The 20,860-nt window shown below is 41.4% G+C and overlaps 4 protein-coding genes across 7 annotated transcripts; 2 read left to right on the top strand and 2 right to left on the bottom strand.

Annotated features, from left to right (window-relative positions):
- The first annotated feature begins 695 nt into the window (after nt 1-695).
- Nucleotides 696-4,753, top strand: LOC121782526 (UDP-glucose 4-epimerase GEPI48). 2 transcript variants are annotated; one of them, XM_042180401.1, is made up of 10 exons: nt 696-959; nt 1,136-1,342; nt 2,069-2,118; nt 2,579-2,714; nt 2,802-2,903; nt 3,102-3,329; nt 3,675-3,753; nt 4,138-4,220; nt 4,357-4,448; nt 4,527-4,753. In XM_042180401.1, exons 2-10 carry the CDS (start codon nt 1,160-1,162, stop codon nt 4,609-4,611), a joined length of 1,038 nt encoding a protein of 345 aa, XP_042036335.1. In that variant the 5' UTR covers nt 696-959; nt 1,136-1,159; the 3' UTR covers nt 4,612-4,753. The 2 variants fall into 2 exon arrangements, with proteins under 2 accessions (XP_042036335.1, XP_042036334.1); XM_042180400.1 differs by lacking the exon at nt 696-959 and having other exon boundaries at nt 1,065-1,342.
- Nucleotides 4,754-4,795: 42 nt separating this feature from the next.
- Nucleotides 4,796-7,567, bottom strand: LOC121782527. 3 transcript variants are annotated; one of them, XR_006046419.1, is made up of 5 exons: nt 7,322-7,567; nt 7,073-7,224; nt 6,211-6,532; nt 5,832-5,998; nt 4,796-5,646 (listed from the first exon to the last, which is right to left on the bottom strand). XR_006046419.1 is itself a non-coding variant. In XM_042180402.1 (5 exons), the coding sequence occupies exons 2-5, from the start codon at nt 7,094-7,096 to the stop codon at nt 5,501-5,503; spliced, it is 684 nt and encodes a 227-aa protein (XP_042036336.1). In that variant the 5' UTR covers nt 7,097-7,224; nt 7,322-7,567; the 3' UTR covers nt 4,796-5,500. The 3 variants fall into 3 exon arrangements, 1 of the variants encoding a protein (XP_042036336.1); XR_006046420.1 differs by having other exon boundaries at nt 6,220-6,532; XM_042180402.1 differs by having other exon boundaries at nt 5,832-6,023.
- Nucleotides 7,568-8,726: 1,159 nt separating this feature from the next.
- On the top strand, nt 8,727-10,867 carry LOC121780607 (GDSL esterase/lipase 7-like). The gene is made up of 5 exons (XM_042178219.1): nt 8,727-9,216; nt 9,572-9,699; nt 9,795-10,034; nt 10,281-10,536; nt 10,616-10,867. Exons 1-5 carry the CDS (start codon nt 8,883-8,885, stop codon nt 10,849-10,851), a joined length of 1,194 nt encoding a protein of 397 aa, XP_042034153.1. The 5' UTR covers nt 8,727-8,882; the 3' UTR covers nt 10,852-10,867.
- Nucleotides 10,868-10,954: 87 nt separating this feature from the next.
- LOC121780608 (calcineurin B-like protein 7) lies at nt 10,955-12,704 on the bottom strand. The gene is made up of 8 exons (XM_042178220.1): nt 12,330-12,704; nt 12,167-12,249; nt 12,035-12,094; nt 11,831-11,939; nt 11,678-11,730; nt 11,506-11,586; nt 11,320-11,432; nt 10,955-11,230 (listed from the first exon to the last, which is right to left on the bottom strand). Exons 1-8 carry the CDS (start codon nt 12,418-12,420, stop codon nt 11,161-11,163), a joined length of 660 nt encoding a protein of 219 aa, XP_042034154.1. The 5' UTR covers nt 12,421-12,704; the 3' UTR covers nt 10,955-11,160.
- Between the last annotated feature and the right edge of the window lie 8,156 nt (nt 12,705-20,860).

Here is a 20,860-nt window from a genome sequence, read left to right as displayed (position 1 = left end):
ATCTCATGATAATTAACCAATAGATAGTTTGAAAAAATTAATTATTGCTCATCTATCTAATTTATGCAATAACATATTGTGCAATCACAAAATAGAAATAATAACTTATTACTAGTATTAAAATTTCAGAAAAATGTAAATTTAATCCCACAAAATATATGTTGATACTCAAATTAATCTCACAAAAATCCCCATTTCGATTAATAGGGAGAAATTACCGAACAATATTCAAACAAAAACTGAAAAACATAGAATTACACTATGAAATATGTCTGGTAGAGTCATAAAATTTTCTTGTCGGTTTATACTTTATGCACTTTATTTTATAGAACAAAGTTAGGTCAGTTTTATATTTGAGCACGCCTCTTTAATCATACTATAAATTATAGTAACACTAACTTTTAATAAGCATTAATAAAAGTTTCATTAAAATAGGTCCCCTAATCGCTTTGGCTAAACCTACCATGATAAAAAAATTTGGAAACATTTTAATTTCATTCATAAAATTACATAATCACAGAGCTAACATATTTCCACCTAAAAATTCACTAAAAGAAAACACAATTTTTTAATTACACATTGAATTAAAATGAATATTTTTATTTATACTAAAATATGCATTTCATTTTAGAATTAAAATCGATAGATTCTGGATATGAATATTTGAGGATCCGATTCTTGAATTCGATAAGCCGGCCAAGAAAGCGCTGTATCCGATTCTTGAATTCTACTACTTTGACAAAATGCCAACTTTTCAAAAGTTTAAAGTTCTAAGAAACTTCAAATTGATTCCCAGAAATATAAAACCTTCAAAATTATTTCTGGGAATTCTATAAAAGGCAGAACTTTATCGACAACGAGACAAGAATCTCTACATCTGATATTGACATTGATTAACCTGACCCATCTCCCTTTTTCTCCATAAGTATAATTTTCAGGGATCATCCAATCAGCGAAAGGTACAGTTTTCATAGTACTAGTATTTATTTATTGTATAAAATCACAGAATTAATTATTTCGAGCCTCTAATTGCAGTGCCCTTATTCGATCTCAGTGGTATATATATACACTGTTTACTTTACTCACACTCTGATCTCAGCTGGTTCTCTTATCAATTTACTCGACAAATTCATAGTTTTGGGTGAAGTAGTTGGGAAGCATGTCTTCGACTATTCTGGTGACTGGCGGCGCCGGCTACATTGGCAGTCACACCGTGCTGCAGCTGTTGCTCGGCGGTTACAAGGCTGTGGTGGTGGATAATCTTGACAATTCGTCGGAAATTTCCCTCAAGAGGGTCCGGGAACTTGCTGGGGAGCAGGGCTCCAATCTCACTTTTCATAAGGTTTTTTACTTGTCAAGACTGCTTTTTTATTCCATAACTTTTTTGGGTTTTGGGTTTTGGATTTTGAGTGAGTTTTTTGGTGTTTTGAGTTGTGATGTGATTTGGGGGTTGGTGGGATTGACTTGTGCTTTAGTTGTGGTGCACTTGGATTCTACGAGGGCTTTTTGTTTTGCGATTGATCTGTATTGTTCTTGGTGTTTTCTGTGATCTGTGCTGTTCTTGGTTTCTCCGGATGATTTTGGCTTTGGAAGTGGAGAGATCCGGCTTTAGGAGTGGTCAACTAGAGTCAATAGTTTGCAAAGTGTTTATTAATGAATTTAATGGTTGGTCTGCAATTCTATGCTTGAAGTAAAGTTTGATCCATCACCTTATTAGTTGGTTTCCACTGGTGTGTGATCAATTTGAAGTAGAGAGTTCTGTGGTATAAATATAATAAAGTTTACTTTTTAGTGCTGATTATGTTATGCCACCCTTTCAGAGTTTTGGCTTTGTTGTGTGGAAATACGTGAATAATATGCCACGTCGGGGGGGGGGGGGGACCTTTCCTTAGCATTGTTTGAACTGATAATGACTTTGATGCACTAGATCGGGCTGATGTTATAGTAATAATTAATAGATATTCTGTTAGAATATTTTGCTTGATATGATTGTTCGTTTCTAATGCAGCTGTAGTTGTGTGAGAGAATGTTTAGCTTACTATCTTCTCCATTTTTTGGTTGGATGCAGATTGATCTTCGGGACAAGCCTGCACTTGAGGAGCTTTTTGCTTCCCAAAAGTAAGTCTTCTTAAGTTTTGTGGTTTAGTTGTTCTCGACCGTCAAATAAATCAAAATTATGTTATTGTTAGTGTAAAAAATCCTAAGTGCCATATGCTCTTTCCTGTATGCTGATTTCTATTTAGAGAAATAGATGGATGCCTGGTCGTTGATTGTTATTTCTTCAAGATTCTCATCCACTGGCTACATTGATCATATTTATTGTCAAATAATACTAAGCTTCAACCTTTTCAAGACACTTCATTCTTTTATATTTTCTTTGTATATACAAAGGATTTACCTGATACAATGTTATCGTATGTACTTTTTTGTTCTCCTAGAATTTAATTATCTTAGTATACAAACAGTGCATTTTATATGATACTACTAGATTAGTATATAGTGAAGTTACTTTATGTATACATGTGTATCCAGAATTTCTTATGTAACATCTTCGACACCTCGTTCTCACCTTATGAAGGTTTGATGCTGTTATTCACTTTGCCGGATTGAAAGCAGTTGGAGAAAGTGTGCAAAAACCCTTGCTGTATTATAACAACAACCTCATTGGTACAATTGTTCTGTTAGAGGTCATGGCTGCACATGGATGTAAAAGGGTAACTAGCCCGATTTTGCTACCACCCCACATACTTAATACTTATTTCATTCTCTTCGTGCTGATTATACTCATTCTCACATTTCAGCTAGTGTTTTCATCCTCTGCTACCGTGTATGGTTCACCAAAAACGGTCCCATGCACAGAGGAGTTTCCCGTTAGTGCTCTGAATCCTTATGGAAGGACAAAGGTAACTTACAAATTCATCTTAATGGAATTTGAGAAATGAATCTAATCTAAGATATTGGCAAGAATAGAAAATAAGTTTAACATTTGTCTTGGTTGTGTACATATGAGCTGTGTTTATATGTTACATTACTGTGTATTTGTGAGTTGTTATTTTGTACTATTAGCAAAATCACTTGAAATTTTACGGTCTTTATTTCAGCTTTTCATCGAAGAGATATGCCGTGATCTTTACCAGTCAGACCCCACATGGAAGATCATTTTGCTAAGGTACTTCAACCCAGTTGGTGCACATCCCAGCGGCTATATTGGCGAAGATCCAAGAGGAATTCCAAACAACCTTATGCCCTTTGTGCAACAAGTAGCCGTTGGAAGGCGACCTGCACTTACAGTTTATGGAACTGACTACGCGACAAAGGATGGAACGGGAGTAAGTACCTTTGTCTGAACTCATGTTGTCTTTGTGCACAGATACATATAGCGAACCATTTTGAAAATCTCCAGGGCCAATTTTTTCAGTTTATAGACTCAGTATTACGTATGACATGCTAGAACTCTTGTTCGTTAGTTAATGATGTTAAAATATACTTCGATTTCCACAAGCAACATAGTCTATTGTGGACTGTTGGAGTGGAAAGGTTGGTGGGGGTTAAATAGTTAATATACATAATATTCAGATGTATTCGAGCATGAGCTTGATATTTGCATAGTTGTAAATTTATCTGAATTAAGTAGTAGATGTTTATTAAATTGCAGCTGTATATGTGATATTCAGGTGCGTGATTATATCCATGTTGTGGATCTAGCAGATGGCCATATTGCTGCTTTGAACAAACTCTCTGATACTTCTGTAGGTATGCGCTCTGAGTCGGGTGTAGTCATTCTTATAATTATTGTTACTTTTTTGTGGTGTCAGCTCATAGATTATTGCACTAGTATATATCTTGCACACCGATACTTTGTTTACGACGGTTAAGTTTCATCTTGATAAATTTTTATTTTTATTTTTTTTAATTTTCCTAATTACTTATTTTGCCCGTGTTCTATTTATATTGGAAAACTTGACTGTCCATATCATCTTCATCTATACACTTTTTTTTGGTAAATTTGATCAACTAGAATATAATTTGATGCCAATAATTCCTTATCCTAAGCTATAAGGACTCAGATAGTTTATCGACTGTAATTGATTAGTTATGTTTTGAGCCTTGATTTTCGATAATGCACGTGACCTGCAGGCTGTGAGGTGTACAATCTTGGGACAGGGAAGGGCACATCTGTATTGGAAATGGTAGCATCCTTTGAGAAAGCATCTGGGAAGGTAAGTTCTTGAAGCATATATATTTACTCTCATTCGATGATTAATTCGTTGAAATAAATGCCACATGGTGCTGTATATATACATCATATCATATTTGGACAATTAAATAGATAAAACTCTTGTTGTGATGTTGCAGAAACTTCCGTTGGTGATGGCTGATCGACGACCGGGTGATGCGGAGATCGTGTATGCAGAGACGGACAAAGCTGAAAAGGAGTTGAAATGGAAGTAAGTGTGACTATTTGGTTGCCATATTTTACTGCTTATAGTTGTAGTTTGTTGAGCTAGTTTTGCTTTCCATTTCAGGGCGAAATTTGGGATCGACGAGATGTGTCGGGATCAGTGGAACTGGGCTAGCAAGAATCCCTATGGTTATGAACCAGCCAAGTGAAGGTGTGTGCTGTAATAGGTAGCTTTTGTACCAGTAATCTCCGGCACAGTGTGTTTATTATGAGAGTGTGAATGCTGTATGTTTCCAAACTCAAACTCCCTAAACTTAATAAAATACTGGATACTATCACTTTTTACTATAATCTGCATTCTTTTATTTAGCTTCAATATAGTTAACATTGTCATACACCAAAACCACAATTTATAACAAGAGGTATCATATTACAAGGATAGATTACAGATTAGAATAGGCATTATTTTGATCCTAGATACTCCTAGATACGTTACATGAACAATGAGGCAGCTCGTGTGCAATTCTATCCTCGTAGCAATGCTCTTGCCCGGTCGAATGCAGCCTTTGCAGCATTTCGTTCTGCTTCACTGTGTTTGATGAGTTTCTGAGACTCTTCCAGTTCTTTAGATGCAATCAAGTACTTGCCCTCCAACGCCTCCTTGTTTTGAGATGTTTTCTCGAGCTCGATCTCCAAACACCTCATCTCAACCTCACAACAAGATACATCGGCTTCAATCTGGAACAGCCGGTCAAGGGCAGAAGAGATCTCTTCTTGCAAAACTTTTATGTGATTCTTGCTGTCGATCAGGGCTTCGAGCGCCTCAGCATGCACGCGGTTGATCTCATCTAGCCTCTCTCTCTGTAGAACAGATCTCAATCAACTTCTGATTAGAATCAGCCGTGGGAATAGCTCGGTCAATCTCAAACAACTGTGAAGCACAGCGGATCAGTTCATCCACGTGCCTTTTGAAATCTTTGTAATCGAAAAGCAAGCAATCTAGAGCAGCAAACGTAGCTTCCGCCTCCTGAGTCATGGCAGCGTGGTCTTTAACATCCATTGTCTCCAGACGGGCAAGAAGCTCATACTGGAGGCATTCTAGATTATAGGACTATGATGCTGTTCCAGATTGAACGAAAGCATTCTATAGCCTTCGACTGCCTTTGCATTTCTTCCCGGGGTGATTGAACCACTAAGGTTCACCAAAATGTCTTGCACCACAAACTCTAGAGGATTGGAAACAGCTACAAAGAGAGCAATCAGACGGAAACTAAGGGTTAGAACGAAACACAACCAACGCCTGCTGCTCAAGCTCAAGACAGTAAGGCACACTGCTTGTTATTATCAGTTTTGGAACCATTAGACAGTGAAAATATTTGCAAGACACAACAATAAAATCCGAAAGAAAAAGAGGGCGGTTCCCACTTACACGTGGTGGATGGTTTCAGTTCATAACTCATCAAGCAGCGCTTCGGATGGAAAACAAGCCTTCCCCACCAGCCATTGAGTTCAGTGCTTAGATTCCCACGGATTGCATCCGCCATCCAACAGTGTCTAGTTGAAGTAGATTTCAGTGCTACACGTACTGTCGCAAAGCTAGCATAATTTGAAAAACCGGAAGCTGTAAGAGTATTTCAAATAAGAGAAACGAGAAAAGATGAGAAACTGAAGTACTCTATTTCTCGAATGATATTTCCCTCGATATACTGTATGAACACTAGGATCTTTCCAAAATCCATTATCAATTTCTTTCCTAGTTCGTAGACTTACACACTCTCGACATAAAGAACTAAGGATAGATTTATCACCTATTATACCTCCACAACGTGACCGTTTGTGAGGTCTCCTTGAAGTCGAATTAGATCTTTCTTCCAGGCATTTCAACTGATCCATCCTCCGAGGGGTTACTTCTACTTCACGACACACGAGATCATCTGAAGGTTCAACCAAAGATGAAACATGATCTGTCCCTCCATCCCTCTGCTTGCTGTCGTTCTCGACAACATCAGTGACTCCACCGTTGCAATCTACCCTTCCTGATAGAGACGGGATCATCCTTTCCTCTGTTTGACGAGCTTCCATCATTTCCAGCTCGTCTTGCCAAACTCTATACCCACACGAACCTTCTCCCTGTATATGATTTCAAAGTATAAAATACAATAATACATAATTCAGTGCAGTTAGTCAGTAATTCTACAAAATATAAATCTGATCAATACTCATGCCGCAAGATATAATCTACTCCCCATTGCACATCAAAGACTACTCAAGTATTGAACAAATCAGTTGACAGAGCAAATCAAGCACATTAAGCCAGCAATCTACGAAGGAAAAAGAATACCAAATTTTGAAAATTTATCCAAATTCAGACACAATCTGAGCTCAGCTTCTAGTTCACTAAGTACCCAATGATTATATGATCAAAATTCAAGATTGAACAAACAAAGAGGGATCATCATCATGATCACCACCATCAGCATCAGCATCATCCAATTATTTTGAACATTTATCTAAATTCAGAGAGAGTCTGAGCTCAGCTTCTAGTTCACTAAGCAACCAATGACATATGATCAAAATTCAAGATTTAACAAACAAAGAGGGAACATCATCAATTCATCATCACCACCATCCAATTACTATTCTTGAATAGTAATTGGGGAAAAAAGATACCTCCTTTACTCTGCACATGAACATGACCCGACCCGCACTGGGTCCGAAAACCTCCCTCCTAACCCGGCAAACTCCGGCGCTACAGCCCCCGCAGCAAGGCACTCTGATCCATTCATGGGGCTTCACATCGTCCTCCCACTTGAAAAATTGACCTACAAATCACAATAAAGACAAGAAAAGGGGCTAAGTTAGTAAAATCTTTCAAGAAGGAAGATGGAAAATGGGATGAAGAGGAATGAGAGGAGTGACATCGGGGCAAGAGTAGAAGTAGCGATCGGGGTTAGTTTTGGTGTGGGACTGCTTGCGGCGGCAGCTTCTGGCATTACACCTGGGGCAGATCAAGCACCACTGATACTGAGGAGTCGGATTCTCGGACCACAGCCCACTCATTTTTGCAAGGGTTTCTTTGCTCCCACCACAGGCGTTTGATTTCACGGAGTCATTTTGTTTCAGATTTGCTGTATGTGGAAGTCGGTGACAGTTGCGACTGCAAAGTTGCCAATGTGTCATCAATTTTAATGTTCTTTTTTTTAATTTTTTGGGATATGAGTCATTTTGTAAACGGGAGCATTAATTTTCGAGTGAACTTTATACCACCAAAATAAGATTATATTAGTAATTTTAATGTGTTAATTATATATTAAAATAATAAATATAGTTAGTAATTTTAGTCTTCGACTCTTCGGCCTCATTTTCAATTTTCAATTTTTATATTTGAATTGTCTCTCTATTGCTTTTCAAATTTGAATTAAAATATGCATTAGTTATATTTTAAGGTTCCAAAAAAGTAAAAAAAATTATACACAAATCATTAATATATGACCATAATATTATGCACGTTCCATGTACTGTATATGTGTCTATATATTTTAATTAAATGCATAAATAAACTAGTTTGTTTCTCAAATAAACTAATTTTTCGGTTGTACAAAATTTAGTTACATAGATTTATTGTTAATTTTCACAAGTGATTAATTTAGTCAAACATAATATGAAGGCGTCTTTGAAAATATTTTTTTGTAAGATTTTTTTTCTATAATTATTTTTTATTTAATTCCAACTTTTATCGTGTGGGAATTTCTTTAAATCAAAATTACTGGGGTACCAAAAGTTACAATGATGAATCATGGGTAGCTTGATAGGAATTCAAACAAATATTTTAAAAAAATATATGATTAATTTTATCTCATTGTTTGTAGCGTTTATCTAGAAATATTTTATTGTTTAGGTTATTGTCATTTGATATTAATCTTTCCTTTGTGTATTTGATATTCATCTTTCCTTTGTGGATAACTGGATATGATGTCTTGAAAATTTTTTATGGTCATCGGAATTGACGTGACAACCAAAAGTGGACATCGACGTAATTAACCAAAATTACACATCAACGTGTAATTTCGGCTAAGGTCTTTTTTTTAAGGACAATTTATTCTAGAAAATGAAATGATAGTTAGTGCATAGTAATTATCTAAACGGGGAACATTTTCAATAAACGGCTCAAATGATGTGACAAAATCGACCATTTATCCTTTATAGAATCAATATGAATGTGAAAAATGTAAGCCAAATATACATACAATAATTGAGTATGTAAAGGAGGATTTGTAGAGCTATGGCACTGACACAAGCCAAATCGATGTGAAAAAATAAGGCATAATAACTCTGAAACAAGCTCGAGATGATTTGATCTCACGCGGCCATGGCACCTACACTCCAGCAAGGGCATTTCCGGGCTTCCATCTTTATTCAAACTGCTTAAGATATCCCGCCATTGGCATTGCACACCCATCTCTTTCTCCCTCTCTCTCCCATGCTGAAATTCATGGACTTCTCACCTCTGAGCTGCTTTCTTCTCCTCACAATCTTGTTTCTTGACGGCACCACGCCCCTCCAATTCCCCCAAGAAGTCATCGCTCAGCTCTCCAATCACACTCTTTCTTCCTCTCCAGCACAAGCGCCGGCGCCCATTTCTTCGCCGCGCGTTCCCGCCTTGTTTATAATCGGCGATTCTTCCGTCGACAGCGGCACCAACAATTTCCTCGGCACCTTCGCCCGCGCCGATCGCCCCCCCTACGGCAGAGATTTCGACACCCATCAGCCCACCGGCCGCTTCTGCAATGGAAGAATCCCTGTTGATTATATTGGTAATTTCACTTTTTGGGGCTTTTTTGTGAATGTGAATCTCAATTTTTGAAAGTTTATTGTCATCTTACTTTGCTGGTGATTGCAATCTTGAAGTTTCCTTTTCTCTGATTTAATGCCTTTTTGGACTAATTGATGTTTTGGAAGGTAAAAACTAGGGTTCTTGATTGGTTGGTAATATGTTTTTCTACAGAAAGGGCTTTTAATTTCTTAAGTTAGGTTCTGATCTTGAGGATAGTATTGTGTTTATCAGCATTGAATTATTGAATAGGCAAAGATGAATTCTTGGATTTCCAATGGCTCTATTCTTGATCTTCCTTTTTGATGAATAAATGCATGAATCGATGGTTTGAACAGCGCTTCAGCTTGGGCTTCCGTTTGTGCCGAGTTTCCTAGCGCAGACTGGCTCGGTCGATGACATGATTCGAGGAGTCAACTATGCTTCTGCTGGTGCTGGGATAATCCTGTCGAGTGGCTCTGAATTGGTAAAGAAAGTTTCTAGTGCTTCAAATGCTAAATTTGTGGATTGCATTTGTTTCCTGCGTTACATAGTAACATCTTGTTTCGAAATTTTATGTAGGGGCAACATATTTCTCTCACTCAGCAGATCCAGCAGGTGATGGACACATTTCAGCAGTTCATTATCACCATGGGAGAGGTTGCAGCAAAAAATCTTATTTCCAACTCCATATTCTACATTTCGATTGGCAGCAATGACTACATACACTACTATCTCCTAAATGAATCCAAAGTGCAATCCTTGTACCTGCCTTGGAGATTCAACCAGTTCCTAGCCCGGGCGATGAAGCTCGAGATTCAGGTAATGAATCTTCGTCTGCCCTTTCTGCTTCTGCATCCACATATTATTGAGATAGACTAGTCTATGGTAACCTGCAAGGATTATGCTCTGTCGTTTCTTACTCTTCATTTCTTTTGGAACTTTTTCTTCCATGTTGTTGTGATTTTTCCTATGTTTAAGTGAGTGTCTTTACTTAGGTAATGAAGGAAATATCGAAATTGAATATCGAACTTGTTATTAAAGATTGTTGCTATACTTGTATTGCAGAATCTGTACACTGCAAATGTGAGAAACGTGGTTGTAATGGGACTAGCTCCTTTGGGATGTGCCCCTTATTACTTATGGCTGTATGAGAGCGAGAATGGAGAGTGTGTAGAGATGATAAATGACATGATAGTGGAGTTCAACTATGCTATGAGATACATGGTCGAAGAACTCAACCACAAGCTTGAAGGGGCCAACATTGTCTTCTGCGATGCATTTGAAGGCTCAATGGACATAATGAAGAACTCTGATCGTTACGGTGAGAATGTTAATCGCTCTGTTTCATATCCTGCTAGGAGAACTTGCGTCTAATTCTAGATTCCCGGTTTCATTTCCAGGGTTTAATGTCACGAGTGATGCATGCTGCGGCCTAGGCCAGTATAAAGGTTGGATACTTTGCATATCTTCTGACATGGCTTGCTCGAACGCCTCTGGTCATATATGGTGGGATCAGTTTCATCCAACGGGAGCTGTCAACGAGATCCTTGCTGATAATATCTGGTCTGGCCTCCATGTCAACATGTGCTACCCCATGAATTTGCAGGAGATGGTAGCTCAAAATGCCAACGATTGATCCCTCAAAACAGGCATGGTAGATACTTCACTCGATTGTAGAGAATTTTCTTTTCTTTTTGTAAGTACAGATCATAGAAGAACAAACTATTGTGAAAAGGCAGTAGAAAAAGCATTTGTATTACAATTCATTGAGAAATGAAATTGGTTTAGTTTACAACATGAATCACACTTTGCAAATTGCAATAGCCTGGTGTTGAGAAACACAGTATTATACATTCAACCTCAACATATTGCTGCTGCTCCAGTGAAAATCTTCCTTTTCATCCGTGAAACTGCAAAAATTATCTAAAGAAATAGGTTTTTGGTTTCAACAGACCAGTTCTGAGTCGACTACTTCCGTCTCCATGACAAAATTTGGAAATGCTAGAGTTATCTCCCTGTGATTTGGACCAAAAATATTAAGGTATCGTTAGATTCAGCTCGTTACCATGTCGGATTGAGAATCTTAGTGAGGTGGACGACTAACCTTAGATGTGGGAGAGTCATGTTCTTTGTAAGGGACGGATACTTGGCTACCAATTTTTTCCACTCTTCTAGGTCTATTTTCCCATCTCCATTCAAATCTGCCTCTTGAAGTGTCTGTGGGAAAAATTAGTAATGAAGTAAGCTTCTGATATCAGAAAGAAATAAAAAGGAAAAACCCGATCTTTACCTTGTCGACTATTGCTTCAACGTCATCTTCTGAAAGTGACAATTCCGATTCTCTGAGAGTAGCCAGCACCATGTCCTTCAACTAGAGATTGTAGAGAAGAGTTGTGAGTCAGTGATTGCAAATAACAACATTTCCCAAGCGATGTACTATATTATTGCGATTAAGTGTTCACCTCTTCTCGTTCTATATATCCAGTGTGCCTGAGATCGTACAGATTGAATGCGACTGCAATGGAACATTTTGCGTGAGTTTAAGAACAAACTATTTGTAATGCAACTGCAACGAAAATACGAAATCCTCAGTCATTCGGGAGAATTATACTTACATGCTATTTTATCTTGCTGTGGAGTGTCTGGGTGAAAGATGTTTAGTGTTCTAACAAACTCCCCAAATTCTATCACCCCATTTTTCTTTAGATCAAACAGAGTAAACAGCTGCAGAAACATCATCGATTTTATGAAAATTTTCGTCATAGACCATAATATTCTTTTCTGTCTGTCCGGAAAGATGAATGACAAAATATACGAACCCTTTCTGCTAGGATGTTCTTGGTGCTGCTGCAGTTGAAAAGTGCAAGCAAGAATTCTTCCTGTAACAAAACGAACTGTTAGACCTAAAACACATTGATCTCGTAGTGAATGAACGAAGAAATGAAACTTACCTTGTGAATTCGGCCATCATCAATAATTGAACTGCTCAGTTGCTCGAACAGGGATTGGAGCGCCTCTACTTCGTTCATGTTAACTGCAACCATTACCAATCAGTTATGAATGCATTGGATCAAGAATGTGAGGGTGAAATAATTTGAAAAATTATAGACTCACAAGCCGTCTCAGAAGCAAGAACTGCGTGGTTATCGAACCCTGCAGCATGTTTAGCTTTCGACAAGCAAAAGCAGCTAGTTATCGACTTCATAATGTTGACGAGGACTTAAAAATTCCAACTGCAGGAAATGCTTATACAGATTCAACTTCAAGGGTTCAAACAGAACTGTAGCATTTGTAGAAAAATCATCATTCATAATCTCATAGAAATCTTTAGCTTTCAACAAAGTAAGATCGAATGACTTCAAAAGATAAAGATCTGCACTTCTAATCAGTTGAGATCCCAATAACTAATCAATATTCTGAATCATTCAGCAAATCATTATCAATAAAATAAAGAGTCCCAAATCTTGAAAACAGAAAAAAAAATTTTAAAAAAAAAGAAGAAAAAAGTAGGTCTTGACAATAAATCTCATAGACTGTTAAAAAAAGACAACTTTTTCAATGATCACCAATAAGGTAGCAGCCTCTTGCTACTTAAAAAGTTGGACCAGGAGTCAAATATGGTAATAATCAGACCACAAACAAAAACAATCGATTCATCATTCACAGTCATAAAATGTTCATAACTAAAAAATTGAAAAAATAAAGCCAGCCCAATATCCAAAATACCCAAAAAATCCTCAGCCATCCACTAATCCATATATATTTGTTTTTGTGTGAGGTGTAGCTGTGGAATTTGAGGGGAGAGAAATAGAAATATGAGATGAACTTACCAGTTTACTTCTTTGATCTCTGTGAAGGTATCGGCTGAGCATCATACATCAGATATATTTATAATGTAAAGTTTACAATTTGACACTTCTTTATTCAACTTTCTTGTTGTAATTTAATTTTTCTTTTAATGTGAATTAAATCTGGACAAAGTAAAGACTATGCTGCCACGTCTTTGAAAGCAATGGCCATTTTCTTTCCAAACAAATCACAAAATAAACTATTTGTCAGTGCATCCATAAAATAGTCAAGTTTTTTAGTTTAGTCGACATTAATTAGTCCAGATCACACGAACAATCCTACGATTATTTTTCTCTCTATCTATTTCCTATTTTTTCAATTTTACATATTGTTTACTGATGGTTTGGCGAATTTTTGATGGTGATGAATGCAGGAAAATGCAGATCACGACACAGAGATTTACTGTCACGCCCGCATTTCCTAAGGATAGGAAGTACGGTGGACCGCGACTAGGGGAGGAGTAAAGAAGCGGGGAAGAAAGGGGGAACGAGAATATTTGACCCGAAAACATTTAGTAAAAGGAAATTCAATTCAAAACAAAGTACTGTGACGACATTCTTGAGTTAAAGTATTCAGAGTTTTAAATGAAAACATCGTGACGGTTTACAAGCAGCGGAAAAGACCAAAAGACCGATGATGCCGGGTATGACGACACGACACCATCCAAAAGATAAAAACACCCTTTGGCTTTAACTGCTCAACATCCGTTCTCCCCATCGCCGCTCAACCTGCACATTAAGAAAACAACATGCAGGGCTGAGTACTTATTGCACTCAGTGGACACACGCCAAAAACATAGTTTGTCATGCCATAACAGTGTAACATTGGGGTTTTGAGTATAATGAAAATAACCCAAGTACACAAAATACATTTCATAAATTCGACTGCGCAGTCATTTTCCGATATTGCCACCCTTATTCCCTCAATCATACACTATCTGATCCAAACCATGACAAGGGGCGTGGCCACACCCCAGGTCAACTAGACCGGCCAACTTGCTCTCAGATGGCACCCCAGTCTCGTGTACACTAGCCTGAGGGTTCGCAGCCCAACAGACCCGAATTCGATTAAACATATGTGGTAAACCACTTCAGATAGGTTTCAAAACGAAATAATTGGCAAGACAAACAGTTCACCTCCATAAACATTTCCGGAACAAAGTCCGTATTTAAAGATAACCCACATAAAAGTAGGGTAGAAAAGCCCACCTCGATTGCTTAGCTTTAAAATAATTCCCTTCAACCACACTTTCCTCGAAAAAGATCACCCTTTTGAAAGATAAATAATATCATGATTAGAGTCAGAAGAGACGAGACTTTAAACGACAATGCATGATTCCTACGTGGACGACTTCAACATCTAGCACGTTACACGTACATACACTTAACAACATATTACAAAACAAACACACAAAGTCACACGTTCGAAACACACCCCGCACGCAAACGACGTACCCAAAACGCGCACACGACACACGAACACAGCACTCCAAGTCCTGGCATACCCTTACTGTGCAACGGCTCACTTGGCTCGGAAAAGGTTCGGAAAAAGCTCGGAAAAAGGATCGGCGTCTCGGCCTGGCTCGGTGTCTCGCCGCCTGGCTCGGCACCTCGGCCGACCGTCTCGGCCGCCTGGCTCGGCACCTCGGCCGACCATCTCGGCCACCTGGCTCGGCACCTCGGCCGCCTGGCTCGGCACCTCGGCCGACCGTCTCGGCCGCCTGGCTCGGCACCTCGGCCGACCGTCTCGGCCGCCTGGCCGACCGTCTCGGCCGCCTGGCTCGGCACCTCGGCCGACCGTCTCGGCCGCCTGGCTCGGCACCCTCGGCCGCCTGTCTCGGCACAGCTCGGCACCTGTCTCGGCACAGCTCGGCACTTGTCTCGGCATAGCTCGGCACCTATCTCGGCACAGCTCGGCACCTGTCTCGGCATAGCTCGGCACCTGTCTCGGCTCAGCTCGGCACCTGTCTCGGCACAGCTCGGCACCTCGGCCGACCATCTCGGCCTTCCGGCTCGGCACCTCGGCCGACCGGCTCGGCCGCCTGTTCGGCACCTCGGCCGACCATCTCGGCCTTCCGGCTCGGCACCTCGACCGACCGTCTCGGCCGCCTGCTCGGCACCTCGGCATCTTATGCTCGGCACCTCGGCCGTCTGTTCGGCACCTCGGCCGCTGGTTCCGTGTACACTCACTTTCCTTCAACTTCCGATTCTCAAACCCTATACGACAAACACACCACGCATTCTACATCCCAAAACACACCCAAACACCTGGGATCATCCCTTCCAGACTCTCCACAAATCTGCCCTAGGCTGAACCCAACAACTCTCGGCCAACACACACGAAAACTCTCGAACCAAACACTGATTCCTCCGAGCCATCTCTTGGCCAAACACACCCACATTCATCACAAAAACCTATCACTCAGAAACACGCCACTTGCACATGAAAACATCTCCCAAAAACACACAACTCGCGAAACTGCGCAGTTTACTTGCAAAAATCATAATAAATTCATACGACATCCAAAGAGGCTGAAATTTACACACCACACAAAAGACACATTAAACTTTACACAGTTCAAAATTCGTACCCAACGGAGATCGTTTGCTAAGTTAAAAAGGGGTCGGAACCCACTGCCAGTTACTATCAAAAACATGCTCAACCATATCACATAGCCACAAACCCTATTCAGCATCTAAACCAACCAAAACGTCCTATATGCATGAGTTTTCGAATTAAACAAGGGTTAGGGGTTACCTTCCCCGGATGGTTCAAACGAAACGCAAAAGCTTTACTTCCTTTTCCGACTCCGATTCACGACGAAGGAGGGTATCACCTTGAGGAATCCAAGGAGGTGATAAGAGGGAGTGAAAGGAAGAAGATAAAAACCGAGAGGGAGAAGGAGGGAGACTTACCAGTGAGAGAGAGCAACTTTGCGAGAGAGAGAGGGAGAGATTGAGAGAGTGACCGAAAAGAGAAAAGAAAAGGAAAGGGGAAGAAAAGGATCGGTTATGTGAGGGTGGAGGAAGTTGAGAACATCATGGGGTGATGGGGAAGGGATTTCGAAAAAGGGGAGAGAGAGAGAGGTTTAAATTGATTAATTAGAATTTTAAAACATAGCTGAATTAATAAAACCAAATTTTAATTTGTCTAGGTAGAAGATCCCATATCCACAACAATATATAAATCAAAAAAATACTTCCACACCATATATTAAACACAAAATCATAAAAATTTCATCCTTAAACAAAGAATAAAATTCCACAAATTTTCGGGTATTACATTCCTCCCACCTTAACAAAATTTCGTCCCGAAATTTGTTAGATCACTCAAACAGCTCTGGAAACTTCTCTCTCATCTTATCTTCTGATTCCCATGTTGCTTCTTCGATTCCATGATTCCTCCACCGTACTTTCACCGAAGCGATTGACTTATTCCTCAATTCTTGCACTCTTCGATCCACAATGGCCTCGGGCTTCTCCTCATAGCTTAGATCAGGATTTAGGACCATCATTTCTTCTTGGTGAACGATGTGTGTGGGGTCATACACATACTTCCTCAATTGTGACACATGGAAGACGTTGTGCACATTTCCGAAGCTTGGTGGTAGGGCCAATCTGTATGCTACCACGCCGACTCTATCCAAAATCTCGTATGGACCGATAAATCGGGGTCTCAGCTTTCCCCTCACTCCAAACGAGTTATTCCTTAGAAGGGGAAACTTTCAGAAAGACCTTTTCCCCGACCTCGAACTGTAACTCGGTCCTTCGAACATCCGCATAAGATTTCTGTCGATCTTGTGCCTCCTTGATCCTCCCACGGATTTGTCGGACAATCTCTATCATTTCTTCTACAGAGTCTGGTCCGAGAATTCTTCTCTCACCCACTTCATCCCAATAAAGTGGCGATCTACACTTCTTTCCATACAAGGCCTCATATGGGGCCATCTTGATAGTCGCCTGGTAACTATTATTGTAAGCGAACTCTACCAAGGGCAACACTTCTTCCCAACCTACGCCTCGATCTAGCACCACGGCTCGTAGCATGTCCTCCAATGCTTGTATCGTTCTCTCCGACTGCCCGTCGGCTTGCGGGTGGAACGCTGTACTGAAATTCAACTTAGTCCCCAACTCGCGCTGCAGGCTTTGTCCAAAATCTAGAAGTGAATTTAGCATCACGATCAGATTGTGATTGTCGCTGGGACTCCATGCAGCGTATAATTTCCCGTACATATACCTTAGCCAACTGATCGGATCCATAAGTGGCACGAACCGGCACAAAATGGGCAGATTTGGTGAGGCGATCTATAATCACCCAAATCACCGTGTTCCCTCGCTGGGATTTTGGCAGTCCTATCACAAAGTCCATTGCAATATGTTTCCACTTCCATTCCGGAATCTCGAGGGGTTGCAATTTCCCATAGGGCCGTTGGTGTAGCGCCTTTACTTGTTGACATGCTAGGCATCTCTCCACAAATGCCGCAACATGCTTTTTCATACCGTTCCACCAAAACTGTCTTTTCAAGTCTTGATACATTTTGGTGCTCCCTGGATGAGCAGCGTATGGGGTTTCATGTGCTTCTCTCATGATTCCCATCCTCAGGCCTTCATCCTTAGGCACACACAACCTTCCCTTGTATGTGAGACCATTATCCGCTGCCTCACGAAAATTTCCGAGTTCACCCGTCCTCACTTCTGAGCGAATCTTTTCTAGTAACGTATCTCGCCGTTGAGCTTCTACAATTCTGGCTCTTAAGTCGGGTTCCATCACCAACGTGGCTACTATCCCTTCCACAGTCTCGGGCATTCTCACCACTTCCAAGCGCCATCTTACTGAACTCTTGGATTATACTCTCTTCGATAGTAAGAAAGGTGGCCAGCTGAGATTGAGACTTCCTACTAAGAGCATCGGCCACTACGTTTGCTTTTCCCGGATAGTAATTTATACCACAATCGTAGTCCTTTACCAACTCGAGCCACCTACGTTGGCGCATGTTCAACTCCTTTTGCTCAAGAAGTACTTTAGACTCTTATGGTCCGTGTATATCTCACAACGGACTCCATAAAGATGATGTCTCCAGATCTTCAAAGCATGTACCACAGCTGCCAGTTCCAAGTCATATGCGTCGGATAATTCAGTTCATGGGGCTTCAATTGTCTCGATGCATATGCAATCACTTTCCCCTTCTGCATAAGCACACATCCCAGTCCCACCTTCGACGCATCCGTATATACCGCATAGTCAGTCTCTGGCTCCGGCACAGCTAGGATTGGTGCGGGTGGTCAATTTCTCCTTCAACAACTGAAAGCTCGCCTCACATTCTGGCGTCCAAATCATCTTGACTCCCTTTTTCAGTTGTTGCGTCATTGGCCTTGCTATCTTCGAGAATCCCTCGATGAATCTTCGATAATAGCCCGCCAAGTCCTAAAAAGCTTCGGATTTCGTTTTGTGTAGAAGGTGACTTCCACTCCTGCACCGCTTCTACCTTGGCCGGATCTACACGAATTCCATCTGAAGTTACTACATGTCCAAGAAAATTTACTTCCTTGAGCCAAAACTCGCATTTACTGAACTTGGCATATAGTTCTCGTCCCTTAGAGTTGCTAGGACGGTTCTCAAGTGCTCTTTGTGCTCCTCCTCGTTCTTTGAGTAAACAAGCACGTCATCGATGAAAACCAGGACAAACCGATCCAGAAATGGATGGAACACGCGGTTCATAAGGTCCATGAACACTGCCGGGGCGTTCGTCAGTCCAAAAGGCATTACAACGAACTCATAATGACCATATCTTGTTCGAAAAGCTGTCTTGGGTACATCTTCTCGCCGAACCCTCAGCTGATGGTACCCAGACCTCAAATCCATCTTAGAGAAGACTCCTGCCCCTCGAAGTTGGTCAAACAAGTCGTCTATCCTTGGTAGTGGATACTTGTTCTTCAGCGTTAGTTTGTTTAGCTCCCGTAGTCGATGCACATCCTCATCGTTCCATCCTTCTTCTTTACGAACAACACTGGTGCTCCCATGGTGACACGCTAGGTCTAATGAATCCCAATCCAGTAGCTCTTGCAGTTGCACCTTAAGCTCCTCCAACTCTTTTGGCGCCATTCTATAAGGTGCTTTGGATATTGGTGCCGATCCGGGCTCCAGATCGATCGTGAATTCTACCTGTCTGTCGGGTGGGGGTCCTGGCAACGCATCGGGGAAGACGTCGGGATATTCACTCACTATCGCCACATCTTCTATCTTCCTGTCTTTCTTCTCCTCCCCATTCAAATAAACAAGGTACGCTGGACATCCCTTCCTCATCATTGTAGTGGCTTGCAGCGCAGAGATAATGGACTTGCGTCGGCTCATTGGGACTCCGTGAAACTTCATCGGCTCTTTTCCGGGGGTTTCAAACGAAATTTCCTTTCTCTACAATGAAGGGTAACGTGGTTCTCCGCTAACCAATCCATACCCAAGATTATGTCTACGCTACCCATCGTCATTACTTGCAAATTATAAGCCACTAAACTGAGTTCACCTATTCCAAAGTTCACACATGCACAAGATCGGGATATATCTATAGCCCCGCCTACCGGTGAGGTCACACTCATAGTGGGTTCGGTCTTAACAGTAGGTAATTCCAAAGTATCCACACAAGACGTTGATATAAAGGAATGCGACGCACCCGTATCAAACAAGACAACTATAGGCATATTTAGAAGTGTGCCCATACCTGCCAAGTTTCCTTGCTCAAAGGTTTCTTTCCCGTTTGCCGGCTGTTTCCCCTTCAAGGCGTAGGCCCTTGCTTGCGACGGTAATCCTTGGCGGCGTTGTTGCGGTGGAGGTGCAGGTAGTGCCTGGGATTGTGGACGGAAACCTAGCTGGTTCTGTTCTCGTTCCCGTTCCCATGTGCTTGTTTGGGCAATTTCGGATGTAGTGGCCACTCCCACCACAGTTGAAGCACCTAGGGTCTCGACACTCCCCGGCGTGGTACTTGAAGCACCTTCCACATTGAGGTTCCTCGGCGGAAAGTTTGCCCTCGGTGGAAAGTATTCTGTCTCCCGCCATTGTAGGGTGGGTTCCTCATGTGTTGTGGCCTCTTACCACCATACTGAGCCTGGTCACCATCCCACCTCCTCTTCTCTTGGTGGCCCGGCTGAGCTTGTAGAGGTGTCGCGTTTGTTGTTGCCACAACTCTTGGCTTAGGGAGTGCATCTTCCACGTCCAGTGCACAAGTCAAGATCTCCGAGTAGGAGAGTTCTCCTCGACAGGCCAATGCGGCCTTTTCTCATCTCTGAGCCCGGCCCGGAACTTCACCGCCCATTTCTCATCGGTGTCCATCAACTCGGGCGCATATCGTGCCATCTGCGCGAGGGGGGCTCGGTCATACTCGGTTACAGTCATTCGGCCTTGGCTTAGTGTGTGGAACTCTACACACTTGGCCCGTCTGTACGTCTTTGGAACATACTTGTTATCGATCTCTACTTTAAACTCCTCCCATGTTAGCGCCTCCAGGCGTGCAGGATCATAGTTCTTTGCCGAGTCTCCCACCAGTAATCGGCAGCACCTGACAGTTGAAAGGTAGCACAGCAATGCGCTCCCTATCTGTGCACTCCATGACCCTGAAGATACGCTCGAGGCCGCGTATCCACTCTTCCGCTTTGATGGGTCTCCTTGTCCGTCAAATTTGGGGGATTCTGCCTTGAGAACGTAACTATGAATCTTTCTTGTTGAGGCGGGGTGGAGGTGGGTGGTGGTGGAGGTGGTGGTGGAGGTGGTGCCTCCACGTGGGGTTCTTGTCGTGGTTGGCGTGC

Source organism: Salvia splendens, chromosome 20 (assembly GCF_004379255.2).
Source record: "Salvia splendens isolate huo1 chromosome 20, SspV2, whole genome shotgun sequence".
Classification (NCBI taxonomy): domain Eukaryota; kingdom Viridiplantae; phylum Streptophyta; class Magnoliopsida; order Lamiales; family Lamiaceae; genus Salvia; species Salvia splendens.
Note: the sequence above shows the minus strand (reverse complement) of the source record. Positions and strands in the feature narration are given on the sequence as shown.

What these genes read in the sequence shown, in the direction of transcription:
- LOC121782526 (XM_042180401.1), top strand. Translation starts at nt 1,160, where the DNA reads ATGTCTTCGACTATTCTGGTGACTGGCGGCGCCGGCTACATTGGCAGT. An exon ending in GAGCTTTTTGCTTCCCAAAA is followed by an intron (nt 2,119 to 2,578) that starts GTAAGTCTTCTT and finishes CACCTTATGAAG; the next exon opens with GTTTGATGCTGTTATTCACT. An exon ending in CTGCACATGGATGTAAAAGG is followed by an intron (nt 2,715 to 2,801) that starts GTAACTAGCCCG and finishes CTCACATTTCAG; the next exon opens with CTAGTGTTTTCATCCTCTGC.
- LOC121782527 (XM_042180402.1), bottom strand. Translation starts at nt 7,096, where the DNA reads ATGTTCATGTGCAGAGTAAAGGAG. An exon ending in TCATGTGCAGAGTAAAGGAG is followed by an intron (nt 6,533 to 7,072) that starts GTATCTTTTTTC and finishes AATCATATACAG; the next exon opens with GGAGAAGGTTCGTGTGGGTA. An exon ending in ACGTTGTGGAGGTATAATAG is followed by an intron (nt 6,024 to 6,210) that starts GTGATAAATCTA and finishes ATACTCTTACAG; the next exon opens with CTTCCGGTTTTTCAAATTAT.
- LOC121780607 (XM_042178219.1), top strand. Translation starts at nt 8,883, where the DNA reads ATGCTGAAATTCATGGACTTCTCACCTCTGAGCTGCTTTCTTCTCCTC. An exon ending in AATCCCTGTTGATTATATTG is followed by an intron (nt 9,217 to 9,571) that starts GTAATTTCACTT and finishes TGGTTTGAACAG; the next exon opens with CGCTTCAGCTTGGGCTTCCG. An exon ending in GAAGAACTCTGATCGTTACG is followed by an intron (nt 10,537 to 10,615) that starts GTGAGAATGTTA and finishes TTTCATTTCCAG; the next exon opens with GGTTTAATGTCACGAGTGAT.
- LOC121780608 (XM_042178220.1), bottom strand. Translation starts at nt 12,420, where the DNA reads ATGAAGTCGATAACTAGCTGCTTTTGCTTGTCGAAAGCTAAACATGCT. An exon ending in TCTTGCTTCTGAGACGGCTT is followed by an intron (nt 12,250 to 12,329) that starts GTGAGTCTATAA and finishes TAATGGTTGCAG; the next exon opens with TTAACATGAACGAAGTAGAG. An exon ending in AGAACATCCTAGCAGAAAGG is followed by an intron (nt 11,940 to 12,034) that starts GTTCGTATATTT and finishes ATGTTTCTGCAG; the next exon opens with CTGTTTACTCTGTTTGATCT.